This window comes from Alexandromys fortis, unplaced genomic scaffold, assembly GCF_014885135.2.
Source record: "Alexandromys fortis isolate MF-2015 unplaced genomic scaffold, M_Fortis_MF-2015_v1.1 scaffold_207, whole genome shotgun sequence".
Classification (NCBI taxonomy): Eukaryota; Metazoa; Chordata; class Mammalia; order Rodentia; family Cricetidae; genus Alexandromys; species Alexandromys fortis.
In genome coordinates this window covers 1,955,120-1,971,488 of record NW_026068106.1, presented here as the reverse complement: position 1 = coordinate 1,971,488, position 16,369 = coordinate 1,955,120, and the positions used below count along the sequence as shown (strand labels likewise).

The 16,369-nt window shown below is 39.6% G+C and overlaps 1 protein-coding gene across 5 annotated transcripts in view; it reads left to right on the top strand.

The window, feature by feature from the left end:
• Pkhd1 (PKHD1 ciliary IPT domain containing fibrocystin/polyductin) overlaps positions 1–16,369 on the top strand; it is a 438,845-nt gene that overhangs the window by 169,098 nt on the left and 253,378 nt on the right. For all 5 annotated transcript variants that reach the window (XM_050124099.1, XM_050124100.1, XM_050124101.1 and 2 more), the window contains exon 37: positions 730–942. In XM_050124099.1, coding sequence (XP_049980056.1) covers positions 730–942 — 213 coding nt within the window. The remainder of the gene's footprint in view (positions 1–729; positions 943–16,369) is intronic.

The window sequence follows — 16,369 nt, the reverse complement described above, 5'->3', positions numbered from 1 at the left end:
GCAGAGGAGGTGGGCAGGTGGTGGGCTTAGAAGCTGGAACTCTCCTGAGAATTTAGAAATTTTAGAACATCACCAATGGAATTAATGAGATCTAAAATGCCTCCCCCTTCCCCTTTGCTCTGCATGCCTCTCGAAGCTTCAGTCTTGACTTAACGTATGACATGACACGGAGTCTTGATTGATAGGCCACTCACCAACATCCAGTGAGGAAGAACTCTGAAATTAAGGTCTGTTGAGAAAAGCATGTGTGGAAGATACTGGATAACTAGTGTCCCACAAAATGCAAGGTGTTAGCTCACTGCTTCCTTTTATTGTATTTTTTTTTATACCTTTAGCCCATTTTCCTCTAGCCTTGTTTCTTAGGCATTGACTTTGTCATATGCTTAATTTTATAACCAAGTTTAATCTATTGTAACCTGTAAAGTCAGTGACCTCCTCAATCATTTCCTTAACTAATTCTATGTTGCTGGATATTTAGATTGTTGCACAAAATAAATTATCAAAGCTGCAACAAATAATAATATCTTAGGAGAACTGGCTTAAAGATAAAATGTTTTCATCCTTGGGTGTCTGGCCTACCTTATAATGCTTCTAGAATACAGTTCACTGTATATTAAGTCCAACTCCCAGAAGTATATAAACAAAAGCAATTTCATCACATGTTGCAACTGCCAAAACAGGGTGAGCCTCATCCTCCTGAAGACTGACCGCTTGCTCTTTGTTTGCTAGGTGGCAAGCTGATTTTCATGGAACCAGGACCCATTGAGCTCAGAGCCCACTCCATCCTTATTACAGATGGGGGAGAGCTCCACATCGGCTCTGAGGACAAACCTTTCCAAGGCAAAGCTCAGCTCAAACTCTATGGAAGTTCCTACTCTACCCCCTTCTTTCCCTATGGAGTGAAGTTCCTGGCGGTGAAGAATGGAACCCTTTCCCTGCATGGTAAGTAGTAGATAACTCACAAAAGAAGCAGAAATGGCATTGTTTCTAGCAAATATGTGGGCAAGGAACATGGATTAAATTATTTAAAAAGCCCAGGAATTTGTTGCTGAGACAGCGGGTCAATTAATGCATAGCATTATTTCCTTAAATAACATATCTAATTATTACTCTCTGCGTCAGACTGTGCTATGGTTATGGTTCCAATGGACTGAATAACTTTGCACACCTTCAGATGGCTTTGCCTTTCAGAGTCATTTTCCCTGTCCCATTGAGGGTGAGCTTAGCCATAGCCATCCTCTGGTTTGATGAATACGAGCAAAAAGATTACACTTCATGCAAAAGTAGAGGATTTACAAGCAAAAGTAGAGGATTCTTTATCCATTTGTCTCTTGTCTTCCACTTGAGACTAGCCCATCACAGGTAGGGGCAATTCTTTCCACTTGGGACCCTGCATGAAGACAACATAGGCCAGAGGTGATGACGACAGTGGTGTATGTCAGTGAAGAGTGAAATCTTTTTCAAGTATGCCACTGAGATTGACATTTGGAGTGATTGTTGGACTCAGGGAAAACTGACTGACAATTATTTAGAAGAAGCTGGTATTTCTCAGCAGGTAATATCCCGACATTACAAACCAAATATGAACAACTCCTCTTCACAATTAATTGTTCAGCTCGTCCCTCCACCCATCACAACACATGCCGAGCTCAGTTAGAGTTGTATCTGAAATCCCCCTACAAATGGGGATTTCACGTTACATGATTTCCCCAGAGAAAACAGTTTCTGTGTCAAGTTTTTCTTGCTTTCTGATCATCTCATTCCATTTTGCAAATTGACTGCTTCTTCCCTTAAGACATAAGCAATTACTAAATATGTAGGATATTGATAACAACTGGAAAATGTAAGAATTAAATGAATGTTTTAGCAGATAATTATATACATTTGTTGTCTGGTCTTGGTCAAATACAGAGCAATATTTTGGTCTCCAGGGTTGGGAGGTGACTCAGTAATGTAGTATTTGCATAACATGGGTAAGAACTACAATTTCAGCAACCCCAAACAAAACTAAAGAAAATGAAAAAAAAAAAAAAAACCCTAGAATGTGGACCCCAGGTAGCAGCCTGATCTGAAAAGGCCTGATGTCACCAATACTAGCACTTTTGTATTGATACAACAAAAATGGAACCCACTTGTAATAGAAAAATTGTTTTAGATGTGGGGTGGAAACTGTACTGAGGAGCCTGATATTGTCCTCTGTCCTGGTTTTGTTACAAACTGTGTAATAATCATTGTCGATACACACACACATACACACATGCACACACACACACATGCACACACAAAATACTCTATGGCTTCTTCTTCATCTTACTCTAAGAGGAAGCCAAAAGATTTTTTATAGTTTTTTATAGGCCCTGAGCCAGATAAGTGTTGGGGAAACCACTGACTTTGTAATTTTAAGTACCAATAACATATCTGGATGGGAACTCGGAATTCCTGTCCCATGGATTCTTACTCTTTTTCTCCTGTCTTCATGGATCTGTCAGCTAAGATCCACAACTTTCTTTTGCCTTTGCACAGGTTAGCTGTGGTCTCCAAGTGTTTAGTCTGCTGGTCACTTTGGCCACCTGCAGTGGTCATGGCTTGACTCTTCTAGAGACTAGAATTCAAAGGAGGAAAATGAAAACTTGCTCCATGTATTTTCTCTCTCTTATTTGAACTTCCATGTTCAAGTATGAATAATAAGTGAAAACATTCATAATATATCCTACATGGCTATATTTTAAAAATTCTGTGAACTTTATAAATAAGGAAATATCAAATTAAAGAAAAACCACAGTGGCAGAGCCTATGTTCAATATGGCACAGCTAAAGCTGAGTAAATGCCATTATTAATAATAAGTTTCAAACTTTTGTATATTAAGAGGAATATCCCTAGTGTGTCTATAAATCAACCTTGACACAGTTGGGTGTATTTCTTCTCTGCTTCCCTTTCCCATTTTCTTTTCTCCTCTTCTCTCCTTTTGTATTTTTTCCTTTATTTCCTCTGTGCCCCTCTTTCCTCCTCCTCCTGCTCATCTTCTCTCACCTCTCTTTGGTTTCAGACCTGCCATCAATATTTCACTCACCCTCAAAACCCCTCCCATGAAACATGTCACCTAATCTGCAAAGCCTGAGCATGGGATGTGGGATGATCCAATCTACACCCTCTCTGATATGATAATTCTATACTTCATTCATCTGAAATAAAGTCCGTGAGAAAAAGGATTGGCCAGTTGGGTGGGAAGATGTCCTTTCCTCAGAGCATCAAGTCCCACGTGTCCGTCATCAATCTCTCGCCATCTCTTACCACCTGAGGTCTGGAGTAGCATCTCCTTCAGGCACAGTGGAATACCATTGTTAAAATCATTATGTCACTTCAGTGGCCTTTCTTCCCAGGACAAAGGTGGGTCTGGTGACAATCAGGGATTAGAACCAAACTAATTTTCTTTTGCTGTCAAATATTCTAAAGGGTGAGCAGCTTGATTCACTGCCTTCCACCCAGAAAGTCCCTAATGAGGCGGTATCCGCTTAGTATTCCAGAAATTGGTGGTGAGATTCGCCAGCTTTAGTGTATCTCAGAGGACTAATCCAGGAAGAGTTTCTAAATCTAGCCTCCTGAATCTCATCCCCAGACTCTGATGCCACGGTCACAGGATTGAGGAATCAATCCTCAAATTGAATGTGCGTATCAGAGGAAACTTCAGGGGGATTGATTTTGAATCAGTGACGGAACTGAGAGATTTACTGGTGCACTGGACATTGTGGGATTAGGAATAGGCTTAGGTCTGTTGGTTTTCAGTTATGATTTTGAATAAATTAATTTCTATAAAACCAGTCTATAAAATCATAGTCACCATCCGACACTTAGTACGTATAAGGTGTTTTAGAGCAGTGACAATACAACTCACACTGTTAATTCTTATTGCTTTGTTCATATTCTGCTTATACATTTTTTTCCTTTTCCATAACCACAGGGGATGGAGTGCTAGGTAGCTCATTTTAGGAAATGTTGAAGAGACAGCGATTTCTAATTGAAAATGTGGCATGTGGACCCCTCTGTCCAACATTTACTCATCTTATTAACTTTTTTCATCAGCTAGAGATGACTTAGCCTTGGAGCTCATGAGAAAACAACATTCCCAGGTACCTTCCGTTCCATTCCCATCACCCAGTGGGTACCTTTAGATTTTAATCTCTCACGGTACAGTTGCTTCCCAGCCCAGGACAGTCACCACTCCTAGGTGTGGTTACGATGAAATCACAGAAAACAGTCACATGGGCCCTGCGTAGCCAGAAGGCCGACACTGTCCGGCAAATGGTGTCCTTCGCAGGATTGTTTCCTAGCATCTAAGAGTGAGGGGATTGATGGATTCTAATTTAACTCAAGCAAGGGTCATCTAGAAACTTACAGCTGGGTCATCGTGGCAGTCACATCAGTCTCCCCAGTGCGTCCCTGCCTGTTCCTTCTTCATCACTGCCCTTCGCAACCCCTCTGCTCTCGCTGATTTTCATCAGAGATTAAAATTGCTAGGCAAACGGGCTTTGCTGTTCAGCCTTCACAAGGAAAGCTGGGCTTGAAAGCGCTTTTCATGGCTTTGTTTGGACGCAGAAAAACGACACAGGTTGGCACTCACACACACACATATGCGGCAATACCTTTGTCTGTGTATTTGGGAGTGGATCAAGACAAGGTATTTTTCTATTGCAGTCGGAGTGCTGATGGCTTAGTAACTGTCACCTGCCCACCCCGATAAGTTAATATGACCAAAGAGTCCAGGGCTGGAAGTCTGTGGCTTGAGTATTTAGAGGAAATAAAGAAAACCCACTCTCGCCTTTTGCCTCGGCCACACTCTTGCCTTTTTGCCTTTGCCTCTGCCAATCCAGTTTCACCACCCAAACTGGGTGCCAATCAGTTGTCACTTCTCAAAGCGGTTGCATCAGCCTGGGCAACTTGAATTTTTGACAATGTAATTACGGCTCTTGCCTCCACAGTGGGGGGCTGAGCAGGCCAGAGCGGGTTTTATTGATTGTTCAGCAGGGAAATTTATCAATGTCTCCCCTTTCATTTCTGCTTCTTCCCTGAGAAATTTGGCTGACAGATTCTTTGAAGAAAAGTAGTTTTACGGCCTTGACTGGACTTCCGCCTTTGTCCTTCTCAAGGAATTACAAGACAGAGTCATTAAATATAAATGGATATTTCTGAGGAAAACTGCTTTGTGGGGACATGATTGAGCAAAATTCTAGTGAAGCTATTATGAGTGTAATGCTTCTCTAGGAATAAAAAAGGAAGGGGCTTATTTACACAAGCAAATGGCTCATTTTCCTTGTAGAGTTTCCAGAAACCTGTATTTCAGTTCCAAGGTTTGGCCAGATTCCGTATTGCTGCTGCTGCTGTGGTTGCTAAGGAGGGAAGCACGATCTTTAAGCACAGTGTAGCACTCATGGAGCAGCGCAGAGTAGTGTGTTCCTGGTCAGTGATTTTTCATACTGTGTCCCACAAAAACCACATTTCCTAAGAGAGCCCCCGGGGGCTCCATAAACAGGGGAATATTCGAGGTCAAGGAACAAAAGCTTAAGCGGCTGGAGGAATCAATTCAGTGCCTTTATCTCTACTACCTGTTTAAAGTGATATTTCATTAGAAAGAATAAGAGTTTCACTGTAAAAATCGTGATTAAAAGCTCCATTAAGGGCCCGTGAAGCACTTCGACTCAAGCCTGACAACTAGAGTTTAGTCTCTGGAGCTCATACATAGGCTACAGGAGAGAACCCACCCCACCAATTTGTCCCCGACTTCCCAGCATGCTGCATGGTGTGTAGACACTCTCTGAGTCACAAGCACACAATAAATAAAGATTTGAAGACCTGAAGAAGCTCGATTAGGCAGTTAGGCATTCTTTTAATTGTAGAGTGTGTACCTTTTGGAACGCACAACTCCTCATCACCTTAGAGCCTGCTGTATGCTCACTTGCTTTCTGTGAAGCCTATTCTTTGGTGTAGTATAGTATTTTTTTTATTCCTTCTGTTTTTATTTTTATTCTTTGTTTTTGTTTTTAAATCAACAATGCATTTTTAATATCACTGTTCTCTGCCCCACCTCTTCCATCATTTCTCATCCTATCTCTTTGCCATTCAATACTCCTTCCCTCCACATCTGTCCCTCTTAAGTTCTATGTATGTTCCATTCCCTTGGACTGAAATATAAACTACTATAAAGGCTTGGTACTTTTTCATGTGTAGCTTTATTAATATCAAATTGCTTTGTTAAAAAAGAAACAACAAAGAATCCCAGCATAAATAACTTTAGATGGAAAAGAATTTATGTCCTCTTGTGATTAAACTGAAGGCTGGACAGGGAGGAAACTACCCATGAACAGGAGAGCCTTTAGTGTCCTCGATGCCAGGAGGACCCTTGCTTACCTCTTCCTGCATGCCTTGGCCCCACTCTCTCCTAGGTTTTCATGAGCTTCTATTTTCTATTGCGGAAGAAAGGAGTTCTGTGCCCATTAAAGAACAAAACAACAAACAAACAAACAAACTAACCAGGGAAGGGCTCATAGCTCTAGAAGTCTTAGTGCCTTGGGTGGGAACCAGGGCATCAAGACATTCTGATTGGCTCAGCTCACTCCACCTTTCCCTTCCTCACTCACTCCCATAGCACTCCTTACATTAGAGGGTTTTTTTTTTTTTTATTTTTTATCCTCTCCCCTCTTTTTCCCTCTTCCTTCCCATCTTCTGCTCCTGGGATGCTAGATTTCCTCACTTCTGTACTAAAGAGACTTTTTACCTTCTCTAGCATTTGTCACCACAGAAATGATCCTCAGCCTGTGTGGTGTATAAATCTCCACAATGGAAGAGATGCAATTTTAGGGTTATCTGGAAGATGAAAACATTCTGGCCAGAACAATATTTTTCCTTCTGATCAGTATCTTCATCCATATCCTGATGAACATTCTTTCTTGTACTTTAACAGAAGCGTCCAGTTGACTTTTCATATTTAAAAAGCCAAGTCCTAATTTGTCCAGTTCTAAGTCTTCAGTGTCCTATCCACTTAATATACCTTACTCTTCCTTTAGGCCTCTGGCTCGAGGCACTCAGAGTGGTAGAAACATGGTCCACAGTTACATTCCCCCCCCTTATCTGCATTTTACATTATGTTGATATTGGGCAGGTAGAAGAGGTAAGACATTGATCAAGCTTTTTATTGAATTCCTTTTTTGTTGGGCATTCTTGGACAATCGTCAATTTAGAAGCCTTACTTGAGTATGCAGTCATTATCTCCTAACTTAATGTTGCTCTTGGATTCCATATGGAAGGTTGATTCAAACCAAACCACCACTTCCAGATCTCACTTGATCTAGAACAGTGATTTTCAACCTTCCTAATGCTGTGACCCTTTAATACAGTTTCTCATGTCATGGTGATCCTAGCCATAAAATTATTTTTGTTGCTACTTAATAACTGTAATTTTGCTACTATTATGAATAGTAATGTAAGTATCTGATGTGTGACCCTCTGAAAAGGCTCTTTAACCTCCAACACGGTTATGACTTAGACAGAGACTGAGAAACAGTGATCTAGATGACATTTGCAAATACTTTCTGATGTGGATTCCTGTGCTGTGGGCAGTTTTTTAAGTGGATTTAGTCCATCACATTGGAGTGCCAATTGTAGAAGGCGCTGTGGGCATGCCTGCTTTTCATCCTGCTCGGCTCCTGCATGACTAGCTTTACACATGAAATAACAACACACAAATTGTATTCATTTAAACACTGCCTGGCCCATTAGCTCTAGCCTCTTACTGGCTAACTCTCACATCTTGATTAACCTATTTCTATTAATGTGTATCGCCACTTGACTGTGGCTTACCGGCATGTGTGTAACCACCATCCGTCCTGGGTAGGAGAAGCATGGCGTCTGCCTGACTTTGCTTTCTTCCTCCTAGAATTCTGTTCTGTCTACTCCACCCACCTAAGGGCTGGCCTATCAAAAGGCCAAGGCAGTTTCTTTATTAACCAATGAAAATAACACATAGACAGATGACTCTTCTAACATCAGATTCCCCTCTGTATGCTGTGAATCTTTGGTTAATTAATAAAGCTGTTTTGGCCTACTGGTAGAGCAGAATAGAGTAAAGGAGGATTTCCAAGAAGATAGTGGAGGAAAGTAGGCGGAGTCAGAGAGAAGCCATGTAGCTGCTGATGGAGATTGCCAATGGTTTGAGGAGGCGAGCCAAATGTCTTTCCCCCTGTATTTTATTGTTTTAGTTAGGGTTGGAAATAAAGTTAGAAGAAATAATGAAAGATGGGAGGAGAATTTAAAGTCTAACCATTGCTACCTGTAATCATTTTCTTCTAGTCCTAAGGTCTATGCATGCTAGGCAAGAGCACTGTCACTGACCTGCATCCTTTGTCATTTTAATTTTAGTTTTGTGACAGAGAATGACTAAGTTGCAAAGGTTGGATATATAACCGGGTGCGGTGGTTTGAATAAAAATTGACCCATAGGTTTATAAGGCATAGCACTATTATGAGTTGTGGTCTTATTGGAGTAGGGTTGGCTTTGAGGTCTTAGAAGCTTAAGTCAGGCCTAGTGTGGCTCACCATCATTTCCTGTTGCCTACCTATCCGAATATAGAACTCTCAGCTCCTTCTCCAGCATTCTGTCTTCCTGCCATGATAATAATTTACTAAATCTCCAACAATGGAAGTTAGCCCCTCTTAAATGTTTTCCTTTATAAGAGTTGCCATGGTCACAGTGTCATTTCACAGCAATAGAAACTCTAACCAAGACACCTGGACTGGTCTCAAATTTGTGACCTTCTTGCCTCAGCCTTCCAAACCAGCTGGTTACTGCTGTGTGCCACTTAGTCCTATCTGTTTCCTAACTGGCCAGCGTGAATACAGCATTGGAGTTGTAGTCAGCTGGAATGCTGTGATGGCTCCCAGTTACATGGCTAACAGAAGTGAATTTTCTCAGAGTCCTACCTCAACCTGGAAACTGGGTAGATGACTAAATTCCTTTCAGGGTTGACAAATACTGTGTCATATGACTTTGAAAACATGACCCATATCACTAACAAAAAATAAGATGGAAATTTCTCTCTGCTTTGCCCAATAGTACTTTTTAAAAATTTTACCACTTTTTAAATTTGTATTTTTAAAACTATCTTTTCTCATTTTACATGCCAAATCCATTTCCTACTCCCTCCACTCCTCCTGATCTCTCCTCCTCCCCCCTCTCACCCCCTTTCAACCCCACCCACCCCACATCTAATCCTCAGAGTGGCTAAGGCTTCCCATGGGGAGTCAACAAAGTCTAACACATTGCTTTGAGGCAGGACCAAAGTACTCCCCCTATCCCAATTATCTAGGCTGAGAAAGGTAATAATGCTTTTAAAAGGTACTACCCACAACTATTTTGTACACAGTGGCAAAAACACCCCTACTGTAGTTTCTTGATAAGACAAGAATAGTGACCTCGGGCCAATGCAAATGGAAGGCTTCCCTAATTTGATAGTTTAAGCTAACTTACTTTTAAGGTCTTTTGATTTTAAGTGTTTGTATGTAAATGTATATTGCTAATTGGAAATGGGAGTTAGCTTTTCAATAACCTCAGTACAGTGGGAGCCCCACTTAGAAACACATTGTAAGGTACTTCAGATTTCTATATATACTTGGGAATGTTGGCATTAGTCAGGTCTCTTTTGGTTGGAAGTGACAGAAAACCCAATTCAAACAAAAAATAAGGGCACTCACTGCCTCATCTAGCTGAGAAAATGCGAGCACAGCTGTGCCCAGGTGCTCTGCTGCCATCCTTACTAGACTGCCTCTCTGCAGCTCTGGGTTGGGCTTTCCCAGAAGCTGCCTTCTTTGGCAGTTACTCTCCACTCCCACAGAGGCAGAAACGGGGATCCTATGGCTCTGGATAGAAGACAGCTCCTCTTTCTTAGTGGCTATTTGTCCCTTGAGCAAACCTCATTTGTCCCAACACATCACTCTGTTGCCTGCCCTTAGCTCTTAACCTTGCCTGATAAATATATCACGCAGGACTTATTTTTATAGTCGTTTTATTTATTCTACTGCCCCTGTCAGTAATATAAGTACATCATGGGGACAGGTGATTTTCATTATTTTTGTTATTGTTTCTGTTTCTGCTTATGGTAGATCCCTATTGCCAAGAGTATGGCTAACATGTAAAAAGGACCTTGGTAAATATTTGGTTCCTGAATAGCTTAATGGGAAGCTTAAGAAAAAGGCTTTGAAGTGACTTTGATGGTGTTTATATCATCTACTACTTGTGTTATTGTCTCTGACAAAGGAAGAGTTGCCCTTATTCTCAAGTGGGTCCTTGTTGCAACAATGGTATGGAAAATCATTCAGAACTGCATGGCCTGAGGTTGAAAAAGGATGGCTTTATAAATAAGAGGTGTCTTTTCTACTATTGTGGATAATGTACAGTAAAAAAATAGACTGTCCACCTTTTAAATATTGAAATCATTTTTTGCTATTTTTAATGGTTTTCAATTCCAAAAAGGTTTAGCTGGATTGCTTGTAGTAATATATTTAAAACTTGTTTAATTTGGCTGGGCAAAATTCCAGCAGATTCACAAGTCAAAACTAAAACCCTCACCACAAAGAAAAGAAAATTCAGAATTAAAATATATTGTTATGTTTAAAAATTTGATTGATTATATTTTTCAAGTGGCAATAAAAGAAAAAGGCTAATTTTTAAATTGTTTCAGGCAGAGGGTCCCAGAGCATAGTTCTAGCCTGACCTGCCTCTCTTTTGTGTAAATATTTACATATACTTATTTTTTCAATTAAGCTATAATTATAATATTTTCTCTTTTCCTTTCTTTCTCAGACCCCTCCTATATACCCCTCCTTATACTTTCTGAGTTTTATGACCTCTTTTTCTCTAATTGTCAAAAGTATAACGATCTAAATATAGAAACAAATCCTTATGTCATACGATGTCACTTGTATATTTATTTGTTTTCAGGGTTTACCACATGGTATTGGTGTGCTCTTCTCTGGGGAAGACCATTTCTCTTGCTTTCAGCATTGTACAATTGTCTGTGGTTCTTTGTCTAGGCTTGTTTTTGTTGTTCATGTTCAGGTCTTGTTTAGGTAGCTATATTGTTGAGACTTCATGGGTATAGCTTCTCTTACAAAAGCATTTAGTAGCATAAAAGTATGTTGCATATTAGCATACCAATTTAGCTGCCATTACTCTTACTATGCAGACATTGCTGACTAACTACTCTGGTTCTATCATAATTAATTATTGATTTTTAAATATGTTTTAAATGTTATGGAGAAAATATATGTCAGGTAAGTTGTAACAATTATTAAAAATGCAAAATAATTTTAAAAAGATTTGGTTCTAATCCAAGAAGAGAATTATCATGGGGCAATGGTGTGCCACAAAACTGTGTCTGAGCATGAAGGGGACACAAGGAGTTTCTTTTCTTCCTTACCTTTAAAACTGCAAGCAGAACTGGAGACTTCACTGTTTGCAGGATGGTCAGTTCAGCCAAGAAGGAGCAAGTCTACCTTTGGGCTTAAGAGAGCTGGTCTGGGTATTTCTCTGCTTTAGAAAGAAGGTTCTAGGGAGTTACTTCCAGGACCCTTCCCTATACCTATGAGGGTGAAAGAGTAGAATCAAAAGAATAGCAATACCACGTCTCTTTCTATAATTGAAGTATTGGAAAGGGAAGGAGAGCCATGACTGTCACTCAGCAAATGACAACGACATCCTTATTTTATGCTACAAGCAGAGTTATTGTTATGTTACAAATATTAGTTATATAGGAGCGTATTCATATTCCAGGTAAGGCAAACTAGGATTGCAGTTCTCAAGTTAGAAATGAACTTTCTCCTGAAAATTTAATTATTGGTAGACTAAAATAGCAAAAGCAGTATTTGAGTCTTTCCTGTATTTTTAAATTTATTTTTTTTATAATATTCTTCACAGATTGGTAACCCAATGTGGTAATCAGTTTTTTGTACTAAACCATTTCATCACAGAGATTGAAAAGTCCCATGGCTAGCCATTAGCAACTGGAGACTAAGAAGAACTGCTATGTACAATTCCTTATTCACGTTCAAGAGCATGAGAAACAGGAAAACTGATGGCGTGAGTTATAGCTGAAGAGATGGCAGATGACTGAGCCAAATGCCGAGAGCCCATTCTGAGTCTGAAGACAAGATAAGATATAATCAGAGTCTGCATTTATGTATCAAGGAGTTTCCTGGATCTTAATTATCTTTCACTGTGGAAGGCAATTTATTTTACTGAATTGCCCAGTTTTGATTTTAATCTTACCTAGAAAATATCTTCACAGATACTCCCAGAATAGTATTTGACTGATGTCTGGGTACTCTGTAGTTCAAACAAGTTAAAATACAAAGTTATACATTACAGTCACCAATCTGTACCCCATTTTTGACAAATGGCTTTCTATTATTTTATAGACTGCAGTCAAGGAAGACCCTTGGTGTGGCAGAATGACTCCTATTTTTCCTCAATGAGCTAGATTTTGCTTAGAAATTGAGTACTAATATTGGAAGCATGGGGACCATAGGGGAGGGTTGAAGGGGAGGGGAGAGGAAGGGAGGGAAGCAGTGAAAAATTATAGCTCAATAAAATCAATCAGAAAAAAAGAGATTGATTACTTAGTCATCTTCAGTGATTAAGCTTGAACTCTAAAAGACTTTATGGGTTCTAATCCCAACTCTATCAATAACTAGATGATGAAACTCAAAATGTCACCTCCTAAGTGTTTCACGGTCTGTGTGTAGAATTGTTGTTAAATATTTTTTATCGTGCTATTACATGAGACAAGGCCAATAAGACACATAAAATATGACTCAAATCACCAGGAATCAAACAACTAAGTATTCAATACATGTTTATATTCTTATTCTTGTTATGTATTTGCAATTGGGTTTGGTGAAATTGCCTCATTATTAATCTAAGATTATTAATCTAAGATGAATACAGGATTGTTAATTTTTTCTGCCAGCCAGAATCCTGATTGCCATTCTTAATACCTCTTTTATTATCATTTTGTCCTTTACTAAGCATTATTGTTGAACAACTTGTGAATCTGTGTTCTGTACACTCCTATTATTGTCACCTTAGCTTACTTTGGAGCTAATATAGCTTTTAGTTGCTGTTCTTATAACCTCTTCAGTTCAATCTCTGCCCTGGGGCCAAGACAATCTTTTAAAAACATAATTTGTTTTTTTAATCATGCTGATGTTTGAAACTCTTTGTAACTTCTCATTGTTCCCATGAGAAAGTACAAAATGTCTTTCTAGCTGTCATACCGTGCCTGCTGTAGATGCTACCCTCATCTTCGGCCATCATCATTCTCCAGGCGCATCTTCTTTTAGTTTATTGACTGGTTAATATTGGTATGCTTTTACACTTGTAAGTATCAAAAGGGACTGCAGCTAGTTAAGGGAATGGGAATCTACAAAGGCAGCATCCCTCTTTCAAACAGTATCCTTCCATTCGCATCATTAAAGCACTGTTAATGGCCTGGTCATGGAGAAGGAGGAATTGGGTATTATATTCAGCATTTCTTGAAATTGGATTTTCCTTCCATCTCGGCACTTCACAGTTTTCAAAGCTGGCTCACACCCTTTCCTCTCATCTACCTCTCAGGGCTCCGTGACGCACGAAAGGCTGGGATTAGGACTATTGCTTTCATTTTAGAAATGATGAAACAGGGCCTGGAATGGGAGGTAACTAAAGTTTATTCTGTTTTTTTTTTTTCCCATGGGCAGAAGAGGCAAGCAAGGTCTTTCTGCTGTTTGCACATATAGCCATATAGCTGATTATTTACCTGTGGTAGAAAGACACACGGGGGTAAGCCTTCTTGAGCCTTATGGGTTCTGGAACAATCTTTTTAATTTAATCCTTTCAAGAGACTTTGTGATCCCCAGTGGAGCATTGTTTCTACATCCCTCTATGTAATCCTCTTGACAAAGTCATAAAGTACCTGTTAATGCTTTTTCTCCATTTTTAATGTACTCTTCAGAATTTAATGTTCTTTATAATAGCAACTCTAAAGACATTTTTCTGTATAATTCTTGTCTTAGATTTGTGTTTAGAAACTCCTTCCGATAGAAGAAACAATATGCATTTCCCTACTAAGTTCTCTGATCTTTTATAATTTTTAGTTATTTTCTTTTCCCATTACATATTTAAATAAGTTTAGAAGATTATGACCTATGACCAAATCTGGTCCATTCTTTGTTCTTTTAGAACAATTTTTGTTGAAGCACAGTGACCCCTGTCTGTTGAGATTTTATCTATGGTGACTTTGCAGGACAGTAGCAGAATCGAGTAGTTACGCTGCAGATAACTTGGTTGTAAACACTAAAGCTTTGAGTACCCACTTCTTCCCAGAAAATGTTGCTGACCTCTGCTTTAATGCGTTCAGATTTTGTTGATACTGTTTGTTCACCCAGTATTTATTTTCCTCCAATGGCTAATCATTTTCTGACCACTATTCACCAATGTAATTATAATAATCTGAACATAAGCCTTAATTGTGTTTATGTCCCACTTGTCAGAACTCATGAGTATTGGTTCCTTTATCTGGCAAAAGGAGGATATGTTGGCTCACACTTGAAATCTCAGCACTTGAGAGATTGAGGCAGGAGGATTCCAGGATGGAAGCCAGTCTGGGCTACAAAATATGGGCTTGTCTCAAAAGAATAAACATGAATGTGGAGACCGGCATATGTGTTTAGATGGAAGATCTTGAGATGTGCACATTATTCTAAATTATCCAGGTAGAAATCAGTGATAATAGTGGCAATTATAAGGTTATAGGAGAGAAGCTGGAGGAGAAGGGAAAGTGATGATGGGAATGGATGTAAGTGATGTGTTTTAAATATGGACAAATGAGTTATAAGTCAAATACTGCACATGACCGTTGGAAACTATAAATACCATGGAGTTCTATTTTTTTTCTCAGAATTTATAAAATGAAGCAACAATGACAACCCTCCTTTGTTTCAGTGGAATTACCTTCAGAATTCTGATTTTTAAAGCTATGAGATTAAAAACTGTGTTCCCCGTGTTGGGCTATAGCTTTTGCCTTGTGTGGTTACCGCCCTAACTTCAATCCCCATTACTGCAAAACAAAAAAATTGTGTTCCTACTATATGGTATAATGAGGAATCAAGAAGAAAAAATAGAGGTCAAACTCTTCTGCTTTTCCACAGATCTTAAATGTTGGTTCCTCAATGAGCCCTTGTCTTCTTCGTCTTTGTCACAAGACCTGTGGTCACCCAGATGTCAGGGGCTTCAATGCCTGCCAGTTTTGGCTTTTGTATCTGTGGCAGCAGTAGTGGGGGCTGTAGTAGTTTCAGCCATGATACTTACCAGCAATAACATTATTATAACCCACAGAGGCACCATGGAAACCTCATATATGACTATGGTCAGTTCTCTAAACAGTAAGCACTAATGTATTATTGATGTGCTTCTTCCACCAGATGAGCTTGGGAGATGAGGGATGAGATAGTCTTTTAGGTGGCCAGCGTGAGGTGGTCAAGAACAGTAAGTCTGAAGGCCCTTTGATGCCAGGATTAAGGTGTGCTTAATTTCCAAATGACCCGTGGTAGATGGGTTGCCAGTGTCTTGGACCACTTTAAGGATGTTTTTTCAGAGACATATTGTATGTTGGAGAAAATGGACCTGAAGGAGTTTGATATCATGCCGGGTATACATGACCTGGAAAACATGACAAATGAGAGTGTGACTTGTTAGATGGCACTTGTGACCTTTTGCTCCTGTTCTGCATCTCTTTGCTCTGATAAGAAGCCTGCTTCCTCAGACTATGTGTCTAGTTGACCATCTTTCAGAAATTTGAACAGAAACCGACCAGATTTCCCTTTTCCTTTCTAAACCCCCTTTCCCAGGTCTGGTCCTCCAAACCGATTACTCCCTTATAAATAAGCAGTGAAAAGACTGTATCTGAAGAAGTTGGAGAACCTTATTCTACTTTAAGTTAATCTAATAGAATCTTCATCATTAAACAATAACATCATGAGTCCCAAATCCTGCCTAGACTCTACCCAGCACAGGGTAGAGTGCTAACTCTACCTAAGCTCTAACTCTAGCTGCTCTTCCCCCTTTGTCATTCTATCCCACAGCTTAGAACTGTCCTGAAGAAGGCAGATGCACAAGAAAACAGGAGAAACTTGTCATGAAGCTGAGAATTAAGGAGCCTAATAGAATATCAGTTGTCAGGCTGTGCCAGGAGAATAGGGTGGAGTAAGTGGTGCATACAGGTTAATGTAAAGAGTTAAAAATGAAAAACAAGGTCTGAAAGAGAAGGCAGTCTACAGTCAGCCCAAC